The following is a 15,958-nucleotide window of genomic DNA, read 5'->3' as shown; positions in this document are numbered from 1 at the left end:
GAGTGTGGAAAAACCCATATAAAACATAGGCGGAAGTCAGAATTGAGCAACCCGGATAGCTAGTGCGAAATATGGAATATGCAAAACATAGGCGGAAGTCAAAATTGAGCAACCCGGATAGCTAGTGCGAAATATGGAATATGCTTACATGAGAGCTTGCTTGCTTACCTTTTTTTTTTTTTTACTGTGAGATTGACAGCATGTTGTGAACCACAAAAAAATAGATAACAAATAATTAAAATTATTATAGGGTCCTAGGGTTTACTTTTTTCAAGAATTTGTGGTTCACAACATTGTGTTATTCTCTCAGTCACCAAAAAAATTGTTATGCTAGTAAAATCCCAAAATATATTTTCAAGGTTTTGACCGAAAATTGTAAGGATAAGAGTTCCAGAAGCGCATGTCATTGCGGAAGTACTTGCACAAAATAAAACAAAGGCAATTTCTGCATGAACGAGATCACAATTATCATCAAGCAAGACAACTGACCCTCTTACTTTTCGTAAGTTGGCTTTTCCAAGTTTGGACCTGGAATTGTAAGGATAAGAGCTCCAGAATCGCATGTCCATGCTCAAGTATTTATGAAGTAACTGAAACAGGATCACCAGAATCATCAACTAAGAATGTCAACCCTCTTCATTTAGTCTATGTCGGATTTTGTTTTTCAAGATTTGTACTTACAATTTTCCGGTCAAGATTGGAGGTGGCTTGTAAGAACTTCTCATTTCGATTATCATTGATTCTATTTTTTTTTTTAATGAATTCTTAGCCCTTTTTTTATATACATTAAGCGGTTTTTTTCTTTTTTATGGCAAGATTCTATTTTGTAATGCTTGGCTTCTCAATAATTTGGTCGGCAAGCTAAAAAGGATATGATAAAAAAAAAAAAAAAAGTCAGGCATAATTTCGTACCAAGGATTGACGACAATTGTTATTATTATCTTTATCACTAGATGTATTACCCTCGTCATCTTTAAGACCGTTATGCCGGAGCCACGGAACTTTAAACAATTATTGATTACCTCCGTTAACCAACGATTGTAATTTAAATCATTTCATCAACCCTGTACCCTCTAATTTAAAAGTCAGGCTCTATGAGGTCGAGAATTGAGTTAGAGGCTTATTCCTTTCGGCGACGTCAAGACTTTCTTTCCTCCGCCAGTAACGTCGTGCTCGTCTTTTGCTGTCATTTCGCGATCAGATAAAAATGGCGAGACCACCACTATATTGTTGCTTCTCACGTTAGGGTTTTGAAACAGCGCCCGGTTCATTGGTCCCCTAATGCCGACCCTTCCCATGGTCCCTTACAAAGCAACCTTGGTGGCAACTTCGTAGCATCTATGGTTTGACTGTCCGATCTGAGGGATATCTATGTTTTCAATCGGGCTCAATAGCTATCACTGACTCAGTCGAGGCGAAGACGCGTTATCTTTCCACAAGGCTCCATGCATTGGCCCGGATGATATTTCCGCAAGATCTCCTACATCCACAAGTGAGAGATTCCTTTTTGTCTGAATAGCCTTTAGCACTTCCTCATCGGCATTGGCCCGAGTTGATATCGTATCCAACGCCACGGCCGATTTACAATAGGTGACATAAATTCTTAGTAAATTTGACTCTTTGACAAAAAAAAAAGTTGGCTTTTTTAGGGTGCCAACTCTTAGGATTCGATGCACAACCACAACGAAATAGAGTGAAAAAACATGAAAGAAATATCAAGATACAATATTTATTTTAGTTCACCCTTAAATTAAGGTTACATTCAACAGAAAATTTTGCTGTAATTAGGGCTTAATAAAACAGGAACCCTTGTTTTGCTGTCGATGGCGCATATGAATCGCACCTCAATGCCAATTGTCTCATATTGAATTTCGTCCGTTTTGGTTGGGCTCGCGCACATCGAGAGTATTGTACTAAAAGCCGCAGGAAAAGCAGGAAGCAAATGAGCAAAATGGAAGGTAGTTTCTAACGAAAGTTTAAGATTGGACGGACATGCTCGACAGTAGTATTCCCCACTGTTAGGACTATAGACTCTTCAAACTCCTGTTAAAACTTCATTGTCGGAGCAAACCCCGAGAAAAATTCTTCAACTTTCATTCCGAAAGAGGTGAAAACCGATCCTACAAAGCAACGTAACAAAGTAAATAATCTCAATATCCCCGGCAGACTCAAATAAACAACACTAGATCGTACAATATCTTTCAATGAATGATAAGATTATAAGATATCTCAACAACAATTTAGATTGAGAGAAACATTTCTTGGCAAGCTTCGACTTCATGGACCAATCTATACCGTCACACATGCATTGGAGGCAAGAAAATTTGACAAGTGCGATCCATTAAATTTGGGTTTGCAGCTGCTGTTCAGCTTGAGGATGGGCCTAGAAAGTAAGAAGAAGAAATCCGTATAAAGGGTATGTACGGATGAGTCTACGCTCCCCGGAATCATTAGCTCTGATGAGTTGAGATCAAGAAATTACCTGCCAAGATATACATACCTTAACGAAAACAATTCAATGGCTCTGATGATTTCTCTCTCAACGATTCCTCTCTCTGTAGAAGAGAAGTAGCTTGAACCAGTTCAACAAGTCTTTTGCTTCTGTTTGGGAACACCCGAGTAGTCAATACTGGATTTTCAAATGAATAGTTATTGGGAAAAGTACACTAGAAGTGCCATAACTTTTGTACAGCGTTCACTTGAGAGCCATAACTTTCAAAACGTTCACTTAAGTGCCATAACTTTTAAAAATCGTTCACTTGAGTGCCATGTTGACGTGACAGCCGGAAAAACTGACGTGGTAGCTGGAAAAGTTACTGTAGATGCTGGAAAGCCGACGTGACAAGCCGGAAAGTTGACATGGCATGCCGGAAAAGTTGCTATAGCACTCAAGTGAACGATTTTGTTCCGACGTAGCACTCAAGTGAACGATTTTTGAAAGTTATGACACTTAAGTGAACGTTTTGAAAATTATGGCACTCAAGTGAACGTCGTACATAAGTTATGGCACTTCTAGTGTTCTTTTCTCACGCTTATTTGTGTAGTAGGTCACTTTGTATAGTAATTACGATAAAATGAATTGGGCCATGATAGGAAATTGGTCCTTGAAAGAGAGTGGAAAAACCCATATAAAACATAGGCGAAAGTCAGAATTGAGCAACCCGGATAGCTATTGCGAAATATAAGAATATACGTATATGACAGCTAGTGCGAAAATTGTAAGGATAAGAGTTCTAGAAGTGCATGTCATTGCGGAAATACTTGCACGAAATAAAACAAAGGCAATTTCTGCATGAACGAGATCACAATTATCATCAAGCAAGACAGTTGACCGTCTTACTTTTCGTAAGTTGGCTTTTCCAAGTTTGGACCTGGAATTGTAAGGATAAGAGTTCCAGAATCGCATGTCCATGCTCAAGTATTTATGAGGTAACTGAAATGAGATCACCAGAATCACCAACTAAGAATGTCAACCCTCTTCATTTAGTCTATGTCGGATTTTGTTTTTCAAGATTTGTACTTAGGATTTTCCGGTCAAGATTGGAGGTGGCTTGTAAGATCTTCTCATTTCGATTATCATTGACTCTATTTTTTTTTAATGAATTCTTAGCCAATCCCATTTCCTATAAAAGGCCTTCATGCAAAACTAATTATCTCAACCAGCAAAAATATTTGAACCAAACCCTAAAATGGGAACTTCATTTCCAAAGTCCAAAACTCTTTACATCTTCTCATTCCTGGCGTTGTTCATAGCTTCATTTTCTTCACATTCTCAAGCCTTTGCTAACGAAACCCTAGCCCAATGCCTCATCGACCACTCCCAACCTTCGCATCCGATAACCTCATCCATATACACGCCCACCAACTCTTCTTTCTCGTTCGTTCTTCAATCTTACATTCGAAACCTCCGCTTCAACACCTCCAGCACGCCGAAACCCGCTCTCATCCTCACCGCACTCCATGAGTCTCATGTGCAAGCCGCCATCATTTGCGCCCGGAAGCTCTCGGTCGAGATGAAGATCCGAAGTGGAGGCCACGACTACGAGGGCATATCCTACGTCTCCATCTCCTTGCCTTTCTTCATCCTTGACATGCTCAATTTCCGCTCCGTTGATGTCGACATCGAGGCTGAGACAGCATGGGTCCAGGCGGGGGCCACCCTTGGCGAGGTCTACTATGGGATTGCAGCGACGAGCAAGGTCCATGGCTTTCCCGCCGGGGTTTGCCCCACAGTGGGCGTCGGTGGCCACTTCAGCGGCGGAGGCGTGTAGTAGGTCACTTTGTATAGTAATTACGATAAAATGAATTGGGCCATGATAGGAAATTGGTCCTTGAAAGAGAGTGGAAAAACCCATATAAAACATAGGCGAAAGTCAGAATTGAGCAACCCGGATAGCTATTGCGAAATATAAGAATATACGTATATGACAGCTAGTGCGAAAATTGTAAGGATAAGAGTTCTAGAAGTGCATGTCATTGCGGAAATACTTGCACGAAATAAAACAAAGGCAATTTCTGCATGAACGAGATCACAATTATCATCAAGCAAGACAGTTGACCGTCTTACTTTTCGTAAGTTGGCTTTTCCAAGTTTGGACCTGGAATTGTAAGGATAAGAGTTCCAGAATCGCATGTCCATGCTCAAGTATTTATGAGGTAACTGAAATGAGATCACCAGAATCACCAACTAAGAATGTCAACCCTCTTCATTTAGTCTATGTCGGATTTTGTTTTTCAAGATTTGTACTTAGGATTTTCCGGTCAAGATTGGAGGTGGCTTGTAAGATCTTCTCATTTCGATTATCATTGACTCTATTTTTTTTTTAATGAATTCTTAGCCAATCCCATTTCCTATAAAAGGCCTTCATGCAAAACTAATTATCTCAACCAGCAAAAATATTTGAACCAAACCCTAAAATGGGAACTTCATTTCCAAAGTCCAAAACTCTTTACATCTTCTCATTCCTGGCGTTGTTCATAGCTTCATTTTCTTCACATTCTCAAGCCTTTGCTAACGAAACCCTAGCCCAATGCCTCATCGACCACTCCCAACCTTCGCATCCGATAACCTCATCCATATACACGCCCACCAACTCTTCTTTCTCGTTCGTTCTTCAATCTTACATTCGAAACCTCCGCTTCAACACCTCCAGCACGCCGAAACCCGCTCTCATCCTCACCGCACTCCATGAGTCTCATGTGCAAGCCGCCATCATTTGCGCCCGGAAGCTCTCGGTCGAGATGAAGATCCGAAGTGGAGGCCACGACTACGAGGGCATATCCTACGTCTCCATCTCCTTGCCTTTCTTCATCCTTGACATGCTCAATTTCCGCTCCGTTGATGTCGACATCGAGGCTGAGACAGCATGGGTCCAGGCGGGGGCCACCCTTGGCGAGGTCTACTATGGGATTGCAGCGACGAGCAAGGTCCATGGCTTTCCCGCCGGGGTTTGCCCCACAGTGGGCGTCGGTGGCCACTTCAGCGGCGGAGGCTATGGCAACATGATGAGGAAGTATGGGCTTTCCGTCGACAACATAGTTGATGCGCGCATGATCGACATCAATGGGGAAATACTGGATAGAGAATCCATGGGCGAAGACCTTTTTTGGGCCATAAGAGGCGGAGGCGGTGCGAGCTTTGGCGTTGTCCTCGCTTACAAGATCAACCTTGTCCGAGTCCCAGAGACGGTGACGGTCTTCCAGGTCCCAAGGACGTGGGAGCAAAACGCGACCGAGGTGGTGTACAAGTGGGAACAAGTGGCGCCCAAACTGGACGAGGATCTCTTCATAAGGCTGATCATGGACGTGGTCAATGGAACAAACGCGGGAGAGAAAACAATAAGAGCCACGTTTTTCGCGCTTTTCCTTGGAGACGCTCAAAGGCTTCTTGCATTGATGAGCAATAGCTTTCCCGAGCTAGGCTTGCTGAAATCAGATTGCATCGAAATGAGTTGGGTCGAGTCCACGCTCTACTGGACCAGTTTCCCGATCGGGACTCCAGTGGATGCTTTGCTTTCGCGCACGCCGCAAGTCTTGACACATTTGAAGAGAAAGTCCGACTACGTGAAGCAAATCATACCGAAGGACGGATTGGAGCTGATTTGGAGGAGGATGATCGAGCTAGAAAGGCCGGTGTTGACCTTCAACCCTTACGGAGGCAAGATGGGCGAGATTCCTGCCACCAACACCCCGTTTCCGCATAGGGCCGGGAACCTATGGAAGATACAGTACGCGACAAATTGGGACGAGGATGGGGACGAGGCGGCACGGCACTACATCGAGCTGACGAGGAAGCTCTATCGTTACATGACGCCCTTTGTGTCGAAGAACCCGAGAGAAGCGTTCTTGAATTATAGGGACCTTGATCTGGGGATTAACCACAATGGAGACGAGAGCTACGAGGAAGGGAAAGTGTACGGGGTGAAGTACTTCAAGGGCAATTTCAACAGGTTGGTGGAGATAAAGACCAAAGTCGATCCTGGTAATTTCTTCAGAAACGAACAGAGCATTCCGGTTCTTCCCCGGTGAAAAAGAAAGTGGAAGCGCCCAATAAATAATAATTGCATTTCTGCTGATCCTTTAGACACTTCATTAGTTCAGAGATTTGTAAGTTTGTATTGGCGAATAATGCAGAATTTGTGAATGAGAATAAAGAGATTAACAATGGGTCCTCGAATTAAAGATGGAGATGAGCAGCTATTGAAGTCATACGTGAAGCTAAGGTTCCTTCAAAGTTTGCAGGCTTCAAACTCACATGGAAAAGATAAGAGTTGGCCCACTCTCAGAAGGGCCGATGGAGGTCGCCGAACCCTCGCTGGCCCTAAGCTCGGGCTGACGACCCTCACTAGGATCGGGCGAGGCCCACCCCGATCTAGGCAACGCCAAACCTCGCCCAGGCCTGCCTAGGCTGGCATCGCCCAACTCTGTGTTTTCTCAACCCAAAAAGATATAATAATCTCATTGGCAAATCATCCATGAAATGCTTAGGTCTAGACCATTGACATGTACATATGATCTTGACCTAGAGCGTTTTGCACATAATTGGTGAGATTCATAAATACACATTCAATTCACGAGATGGAAATGCCCTAATTGCGCCAACGTTGACAACCACACAGAAATGACTAGATGCGAACAAAGTGTCGAAGGCCACAATCATACAAAAGTGATGGACTAAAATGCAACAAAATGGTCCAAGTTTAAGGACTGCGGGGGGTAATTTCTTCTTAAATAAAACTTTCAGACTTAATGGTAAACTTTGGGCCAAACAAAATGGACTTATTACCATGGCTTGATGGCCAGGCCTATACATTATGGGCTTGACCTTAGCAAGCAAGTACTTGAAATATTTAGGCCAGTCTTTGAGCTAACGATTTTTGGAAATGGGCGCATGTGAACGGGACTCTACCAACACATTTATATTAAAGTCTCTCAATCAATTAGCTCTAATTTGGCTGGCAATTATATTCCATCTTAGACAAATTTGTAAAGCATCTCTATTTTTCGAAGTGAGATTAATGTGAAATAGATTCTGGACATTCTTTTCTTAAAATCTCGAAACCATTATCTTGAAAATCGAGGAATATAACCACTAGATTGGCCATTCTTTTCGTTGAAAAGGCACGTTTTGCGCGTACACTCCACTGTGTGAAATCCTGAAGGCTCTTACCTAAGAGAATTTGACTGGAAATGATTCTGGTATATCAGTTCAATTACCAGCATGACTCCTGCATTTTCGCTTCATTAGCATCGAAAAGATTCGGCTTTCTTTGCGGGATAATTCCAGCACCATGTCGCCAGACGACTGACGCGATTTAGAAGTCTGGCAACGTTCGAACTCATGCCGGATAAATCTGATAAGATCACTTGATCTTGATATTGGATTGGAACAGTTGAAGGTGTATGTAAAATACGGCATCTTGAAACATGATTAATCAGGGTGTTCGTTTTTCAGATTCATTAGTGATTAATTAGTGCCTTCGTTTTCCACAGACTACAAGGAATAATGAACAGAGTTCCCGTGTATCTGTAGAACAATAACAAAACAAGTTGGGATGTGCATGAATAACATAACAACGCGATTATTGAAGTCTTCTCTTCCGTGTACATCCAGATTGATTTAAAGAGTCATACTTATCCAGAATAGATCTTAACTATAAAACAAAAATATCAACTAAAACAAAAGCTCAAAGTTCTTGTAGATTATTGAAGTCTTCTCTTCCGTATTTTTATTAGGATTTGGACAGGATTGTCTTCTGTGCGTGTGTGAAGTATGGACTTTTCATGTTAGGGTCTGGTCAATGTAGCATGTTATAATCCACTGGAATGTTAGCGTTAGTACATTGAATAGGTCAGAAGAAAATCATGGCTCCAAACACAATTTTTTTTTTTTGGTCAAACCAGTACCAAGTTGTAATGTGCTCTTTTAGCATGTATACTATTAGTAAGTCCAACCCAAAAACTTAAGCTTATAAGTAAAAGAAGATCACATGAATATAAAGAGCATATATGACCCATTCATAATTGATGTGGGACTACGAAACAACAACTTCAAGACCCAACTCATGTGTAAGCCGAATTACAAGCGGCATGTGGAATTTGAATTACGGGGGGTGGACGCACATTTGTGGAAGACATTGGTTCTAATACCATGTTAAAATGTCCAACCTAAAAACCAGTGTTATCTCTTTATGCATATGTGGGCCGACCCCCATTAATCAATTTCCATGTGTCACTCGTAATCTGGCTTGCACGTGAAATTTAACTAATGGGAGTGGACCCACATATATAGATAACAGTGGCTCCGATATCATATTAGAAAGTCTAACCCAAAAGCTTTTGGGTTACATCATTAATAAGGCCGACTGCGAAAAATAGCTTGAAATATAGCAAGAGCCTAGTCGACTGCGAAAGCCAAAAAAAGCGGAAATAAGGTCGCAAGTGCTGAGACGCATTTGAGCAGGCAGAGGAGCGGCACCGAGACTAGTAGAATCGATAATGTGAAAGGTAGTAGTAAAGAGAACCACAAGCCTATTCCCGGCGGTTCCATGAGTTACATCGTTAATTTGTTATTTCCCGGAAAAAAAATCGTCGCCGTCTTCGAACAAGGGTCTCTTGCCCCGATGGTCTGTTGAAGATTCTCAGTTGATGAAAATGCCCTTTTCAAGAAATCTTCCAGAAGGAAATCTGATTCTTTTAACAGACCTTTCTCTTGAATATGAATCCAAACGCATCGATGTATCCTCTTTGACATCCAATTTATCGTCGATGACAACAATGGGGCAAGCCGGTATAGAAGTTTCATCCAAGCACATGAATGATATAACAGGAAGGTCTAGCAGGTCGACTTTAGATTCGAATGCTCATCATCCTCTGTCGATCGATGAAACAGCTTGGTCGAACAAGTTTACAGTGAAAGTCACGATCAAAAGGGCTAGTTCGCTCGTTGAGTACAGGAGTGCAATGCTGCAATGGGCTCTGTCACCCGGCAGGTCAGGTTCATCTCTGATGTCTATAGAAAATAAAGAGAGGCTGTTGTCCTTTTCAAGCTTGAAGCCACCGTCGAGTCCCTCCAAGGCATAATGGTGTGGAGAAGTTGCTTAATATGGGACTTGACTTGTTGAAGAGCAAGAAAACCTCATCTCATCATCTTCTCTGGGTCCTGCGGATGCGGAAAACATTCATCAACTTCACCTGCTTCATAATCGGTTGATTCAATGGTAGTATGTGAATGCTAAAGCCAACGGTGCAAACTCAAAGATCATTAGCCAGATTGAGGTGTGTGACACTAGAACATAATTTCTATCAATTCATCGAAAGTCGCAAAGTGAAAGCTGCATATTGTTTATTCATTCCGACAATAAGACTTTCGAGATTATGTCAATCACGCTGAAAATCGGGATAACTCATTCTTCTATGATTAATATTTAGAGAGCTGAATAGACGTACGTCTATGGCATCTACATACACATAAGAATAAAGAGATGGATCGTTATCTCTCTGTTGATTATAAATATGAAGTTAGGAGTGTATATGTCGTATCTTATGGGCTGGACCTATAGGCATGTGATGGAAGTCTTGTACTAATTTGTAGGTAAGTTTAGCCTTTCAGAGAAATTTAATATGTGACTGGAGCAGCCCCACAACATTGCAACATTTTGTGCTCCAGAAGAAATTAGAGATGGTTAAAGAAAAGTTCCAAATGAAGCTGAACCTGATACTCCATTCCCAAGTCAGTTTGGCATCTTGTAGTAATCTCACGCAGACGTTCCCGGTAGAACCGTCTTACTATTTATCTATATGAATTAAAACGAGCCTGGCTGAAGCACATCACTTTTTGTAGATTGGACAACTGGAAACTTGGGGAGACATGGAAAGGCCACACTCATAGTAATTTCCAAAACAACCAAGTCCTTGCAATCTATTGTCTGCAAATTACCGTTTACAGAAGGTGCAGATATATGATGACCATCTTCAATTAGATGCTTCATAAAATGCATGCATAACTCTAGATGTAGGCCTAAATGGAGACTAAAGTAGAGCTACAATCTACTTCGTCTGCTCTCGACACGCATTAGATGTCACGACTTCTATCGAGTCAGCGATCACCGATATTTCCACTTCAATGAGAACCAAATACTAAAGTCAAACTCTTGATCGGTATCTTTAGTTTGGCATGCTTGATAAAATCCTTTTTTATGAGTCAAGTACCGTGAATCGAGTCTCTTTAAATCCTTTTCATGAGCCAATTATCATGAATCGAGTCTCTTCAAAACCTTTTCATGAGCCAGTTACCTTGAATCGATTCTCTTTAAATCCTTTTCATGAGCCAATTACCATGAATCGAGTCTTTTCAAATCCTTTTCATGATCCAAATATCATGAATCGAGTCTCTTCAAATCCTTTCAATGAGACAATTACCATGAATCTAGTCTTTTCGTCACTAAACCCTTTTTGTTAGTTGATCTTCTTGGCACTCTTCATCATTTTTTACTTAATGTCACCTGCTAAGCTACTTTCTTTGACCTTGCCATCTCGGGTTTTCCATGTAGGTGTTTATGTTGGCTCTATATAATTGCATTGGCCATGGCTGTCGTTTGTGCCTTTTATTTTCTTTTGTCCCTCTAGATGGATTTTGTGTTTTTGTCAAAATCTGATTTTGATACATTGATTACCATGGATCAAGTCTCTTCAAATCCTTTTCATGAGCCAATTACCATGAATTTAGTCTCTTCAAATCATTTTCGTGAGCCAATTACGATGAATCGATTCTCTTCAAATTCATTTCGTGAGGCAAATACCCTGAATCGATCTCTTCAAATCCTTTTCGTGTGGCAAATACCATGAATCGAGTCTCTTCAAATCCTTTTCATGAGTAAATTACCAAATCGAGTCTCTTCAAATCCTTTTCATGAGCCAAATACCATGAATCGAGTCTCTGTAAATCCTTTTCATAAGCCGGATACCATGAATCGAGTCTTTTCCTCATTAACCACATTTGCTAGTCGATCTTTTTAGTACTCTTCGTCATTTTTACTTAATGTCACCTGCCTAAGCTCCTTTCTTTGGCCTTGCCATCTTCAATTTTCCATGTAGGCTTTTGTGTTGGCTTTATCTAACTGCATTGGCTGTGGCTCTCGTTTGTGCCTTTTATTTTCTTTTGCCCATCCGGAAAGATTTTGTTTTTTTTTTGTCAAAATCTGGTTTTGATACATTGAGTACCATGAATCAAGTCTCTTCAAATCTTTTTCATGAGCCAATTACCATGAATCGAGTCTCTTCAAATCATTTTTGTGAGGCAATTACGATGAATCGATTCTCTTCAAATCCATTTGGAATATGTTTACTAGAAGTCCTAAAACTTATCACAAAAGTGCAATTGAGTCCTAAAACTTACAAAAAGTGCAATCAAGTTCTAAAACTTGTCAAATTGATGCAATCAAGTTCTTCTATTAACTCCATCCAACTTGACTAACGAAAAATGCTGGCGTGGCTTATTTTAATAAAATCTCTCTCCTATGTGGCAAATACCTTCGATGAACAGGTCCATGTCATCAATACGTCGCCGTTCACCTCCCCAAATCGAAACCCTAACTATTTCCCTTTGGCTTGGTTGTTTCTCTTTGCCCTAAATTGAAGTCCGAGCCCTAAATTAGAGCCCTAAAGTTTGCTTCTTCATTGATTGCGAGTCAGTTCTGATGTTTGCGTCTGGGCAGCCGATCGAGCGGCATCATTCTCCTCTTCGAAGGTTCATCGGAGCGCATGCTCGGTCGTCGTTCTCGCTTTAACATGCGTTTAGTTGCTCATGCTTAAAGCGTCTTCTCCATCCTCTTCCTGATTATGTATTCTCTACGGCAGCGTCATCTCTATTTAGGCCCGCTTTAATTATCCGGTTCATCTATCTAGGATGCTTTTGGTGACTGATTTGGTTTTGCTATGGCGAGTTGATTGCTGAAAAAAAAAATTGAGTTGATCGTAACCATGTCTTCGAGATTCCGAGTTAAGGGAAGATGAAAATGTGTTAATTGGAATCATGGGATCGCAATTGTGAAATATTCCTCGCAGGTATCGCATCTCTGCTTCTTTAGAGAGATCAAGAAAGTTTTTTGTTTTTTTTGGTCGAAAGTAAGTTGATATATGCAGATTTTTGCAGTTGTGAAATCTTCTTTTGATATCCTATCAAGGTCCTCATTAGATCATTTTGTTAACGTGGTTCGTGGTACATACATTTACTTGTCACTGTGTGCACCAAAAAGAAGTAGAAATAAAACGAAGATGGTGAGACGATGTAGTTGGGCACACATAATTGTCGATTAAATGTGGCAGTTGACATCTATGTTATTTTAGATTATTTGATGAACATGACCAAATCATAGACAAGAAGTCGTTGCTCTGATGGGACCGAGTTTTATAATTAAGCTGGCCTCTTTTTTTAGTACATTACATTATCAGTAGTTACGTGCTCCGATGGTGGCTTTTATTTTTTACTCTTGCAAGCAGATATGGTGAGATGGCAGATCCTTCTAATGATGCTGGCAACTTGGAACTGAGCTTTAAGTTGGGACTGTACTTGTCTAGTAACTTCATCGTATCTTAAGCTTGAGGAATGGAGGAAATTTAATAGGCCTTGCAAGGAGGTAGATCTGTCCGATTTGTTACTGTCATTTAACATACAATAGTTGGGATAACTTTTCTGTATTATGGTTATGCTGTGAATTGTGCTGGTTTTCTTTTACATATGTTGATTGCTTTCTTCAATTTTGAGCTTCAACTAGCCTTAGATAATTTGACGATCCACAGTGCCACTTGTTTTTGTTCCCTTGTAGGTCCAAAAGTTATTTATATGGTGAACCGACAGTCTGGCTAGCATTTCCGCTGAAGGGAGAGAGAAGTGTTCAGTACTTCAACTTTTTTGTGTGCGACTTGAATGAGCAAATTCAGGCAACGTCCATTGTTAGACTCTGTATTTTACAAGTAAAGTGAAGACCTTGTTGCATTCCTGGGACTAACTGATGTATATGCTAATATGTTATCTTTGTGCATTCACGTGAGTACGTAAATGGTCCTTTTGAGTTACTGTCAAATGCCTGGTGTTGTTGAAGTGTTGGAGATGCACTTCGAGTTGCAGGAAGCACATTATGAACAACATAACAGCATGTCTGAGATCAACTAATGTTCCTGTACTGATGGAAAGATATCCTACTCTACACACTAGCCAAGCCAACGTCCATTTCCACTCCAAGAGTGTGGATCGTCCCATTTTTCACATGATCATTTAACTGAATTCACTAGTTCTGTTTTCAGTCACAAACAGTAGTAGAAACATAACAGTCAAAGAAGGTGATGCCGACAAGCTAAATACCAATCTGACATAGAAGTACACATTCATAACCGGACTTACAAACTTAGAAGCAGGGTACTATAGAAGCTACTTAGAAGTAGGGTACTATAGAAGACTTAGAAATTTCCCATCAACTCTCACATTGCATACAACCAACACAATGATACAACATATCCACAGAACAAATGTCAATTGATATAGCATCTCTTCTTGCGTCACTCGTGCGAGCTCCTCCATTATATGTTCATGCTTCGCTCATTGAATCTTTCTTTCAAGTAGCAGTGAGAGCTCACGTCGATTTCGTCGTGCCTCAATTGGCTTGATTGGCACAGTGCATAATTTCTCTCAAGGAAGTCAACTATAATGTACCTTGCTCGATCTGGTATCTTCATATCTACCCAAATGAAGATATCACATTAATCTAGACCATCAAACTTAGCTTATCTATGGAACCTCCTTCCTGTGTTCACGGAGAAATCAGATTCCGTAAGCCTATAGCAGGTGCCACAGGTGGAAACCATCCAAATGAAATCCACAAATGCTATATTCATTATTTTTCTTATCTGTCCTTTACTATTGTATGTACCCAACTGACTCACATAAATCACAACCACAAAAATTACCGCAACCAAATGAAAACATGATGAAATTTCTTTGGGCAAATGATAATTTTCGTAAATTGCAATATGAGGAAACAAGAAACCACCAGCGGAGTTACCGAGATTTGCCTCTGAAACCACGAAAGGTAGGAGTTGAATCACCAGTTTATAGAAGTAGGTATATGTTTAGATCAACTAGAAACTGGCACATACTACTCCCAAAATGTTCCCGAAAGGTTGGACATGGATGAGTGTTGCTAGTTAGTCTTGGACCATGAAAGTTTATCACAATTCCAGAAGATCTTGGAACCGACCACACAATCACCGAGTGAATAGAGACAGTCTATGAATCTGACTGTGGCTCTTCAAAGAGCGTCCATCAATTGTAATAAAGAGATTTAAAGAACGCTAACAACCAGAAGAACCGCACATTTAGGTCAAGTAAACGGCTTTGAGCTCATATATCGGTATGACTTGGATGGGCACAAAAGAGGGACTTGCCAGAATTCAAGACCCGATACAATATGCAGATATGCTATGAAGATATGAAAAAGATACATGAAAGTCCGCAGTTAAACCGACATATTCAACGATCCAATCCTATTATTCCAGTTAACACATATTCATCTTCCCTTAACTCGGAATCTCAAAGACAGGGTTGCGACCAACTCAATTTTTTTTTTTTTTCCGCAATCAACTCGTCGTATCAAAACCAAATCAATCACCAAAAACATGCCCGATAGACCATCGAACCAGAGAATTGAAGTGGGCCTGAATAGAGACAACGCTACCACAGATAAGACGTGATCAGGAAGAGGACGGAGAAGACGCTTTAAGCATAAGCAGGTGAACGCACGTGAACGACGACTGATCGTGCGCTCCGATGAGTCTTCGTAGAGGAGAATGATGCTGCTCGATTGACTATCGACATGCAAACACCAGAACGGACTCGCGATTGACGAAGAAGCGAACTTTAGTGCTCTGATTTGGGGCTCAAACTTCAATTTGCAGCAAAGAGAAAGACCGGCCATAGGGAAACGGTTAGGGTTTCAATTTGGGGAGCCGAATGGCAACGATTTGATGACATGGACCTATTCGTTGAAGATATTTGCCACATAGGAGATATAAATAGAAAAAATAAGCCACATCAGCATTTTTCGCTAGCCAAGTTGGATGGAGCTAGCAAAAGGACTCGATTGCTCCAATTTGACAAGTTTTAAGACTTCATTGTACTTTTTGCAAGTTTTAAGACTCAATTGCATTTTCGTGACAAGTTTTAGGATTTTCAGTGAACATATCCCAATCCATTTCATGAGTCAAATACCATGAATCGAGTCTCTTCAAATCCTTTTCATGAGCCAATTACCATGAATCAAGTCTCTTATTATCCTTTTCATGATACCATGAATCACGTCTCTTCAAATCCTTTTCATGAGCCAGATACCATGAATCGAGTCTTTTCCTCATTGAACCCTTTTTGCTAATCGATCTTTTTAGTACTGTTCGTCATTTTTTACTT

The 15,958-nt window shown here is 40.8% G+C and overlaps 2 protein-coding genes and 1 pseudogene across 2 annotated transcripts; all 3 read left to right on the top strand.

The window, feature by feature from the left end:
• The first annotated feature begins 3,689 nt into the window (after positions 1–3,689).
• LOC125316458 (berberine bridge enzyme-like 8) lies at positions 3,690–4,271 on the top strand. Its single transcript, XM_048284790.1, has one exon. It carries the CDS (start codon positions 3,690–3,692, stop codon positions 4,269–4,271), a length of 582 nt encoding a protein of 193 aa, XP_048140747.1.
• A 646-nt stretch (positions 4,272–4,917) lies between these two features.
• Positions 4,918–6,656, top strand: LOC115756040 (berberine bridge enzyme-like 8). The gene has a single exon (XM_048285793.1). The coding sequence runs from the start codon at positions 4,918–4,920 to the stop codon at positions 6,526–6,528; it is 1,611 nt and encodes a 536-aa protein (XP_048141750.1). The 3' UTR covers positions 6,529–6,656.
• Positions 6,657–6,663: 7 nt separating this feature from the next.
• On the top strand, positions 6,664–10,642 carry LOC125316457 (annotated as a pseudogene).
• Positions 10,643–15,958: the final 5,316 nt, after the last annotated feature.

The sequence above is a fragment of the Rhodamnia argentea genome, chromosome 9 (assembly GCF_020921035.1).
Source record: "Rhodamnia argentea isolate NSW1041297 chromosome 9, ASM2092103v1, whole genome shotgun sequence".
Classification (NCBI taxonomy): domain Eukaryota; kingdom Viridiplantae; phylum Streptophyta; class Magnoliopsida; order Myrtales; family Myrtaceae; genus Rhodamnia; species Rhodamnia argentea.
The sequence above is the reverse complement of the archived record's forward strand: the minus strand, read 5'-3'. Positions and strand labels throughout refer to the sequence as shown.

Excerpts from the sequence above, each read along its gene's own strand:
- LOC125316458 (XM_048284790.1), top strand. The coding sequence starts at position 3,690 with ATGGGAACTTCATTTCCAAAGTCCAAAACTCTTTACATCTTCTCATTC.
- LOC115756040 (XM_048285793.1), top strand. The coding sequence starts at position 4,918 with ATGGGAACTTCATTTCCAAAGTCCAAAACTCTTTACATCTTCTCATTC.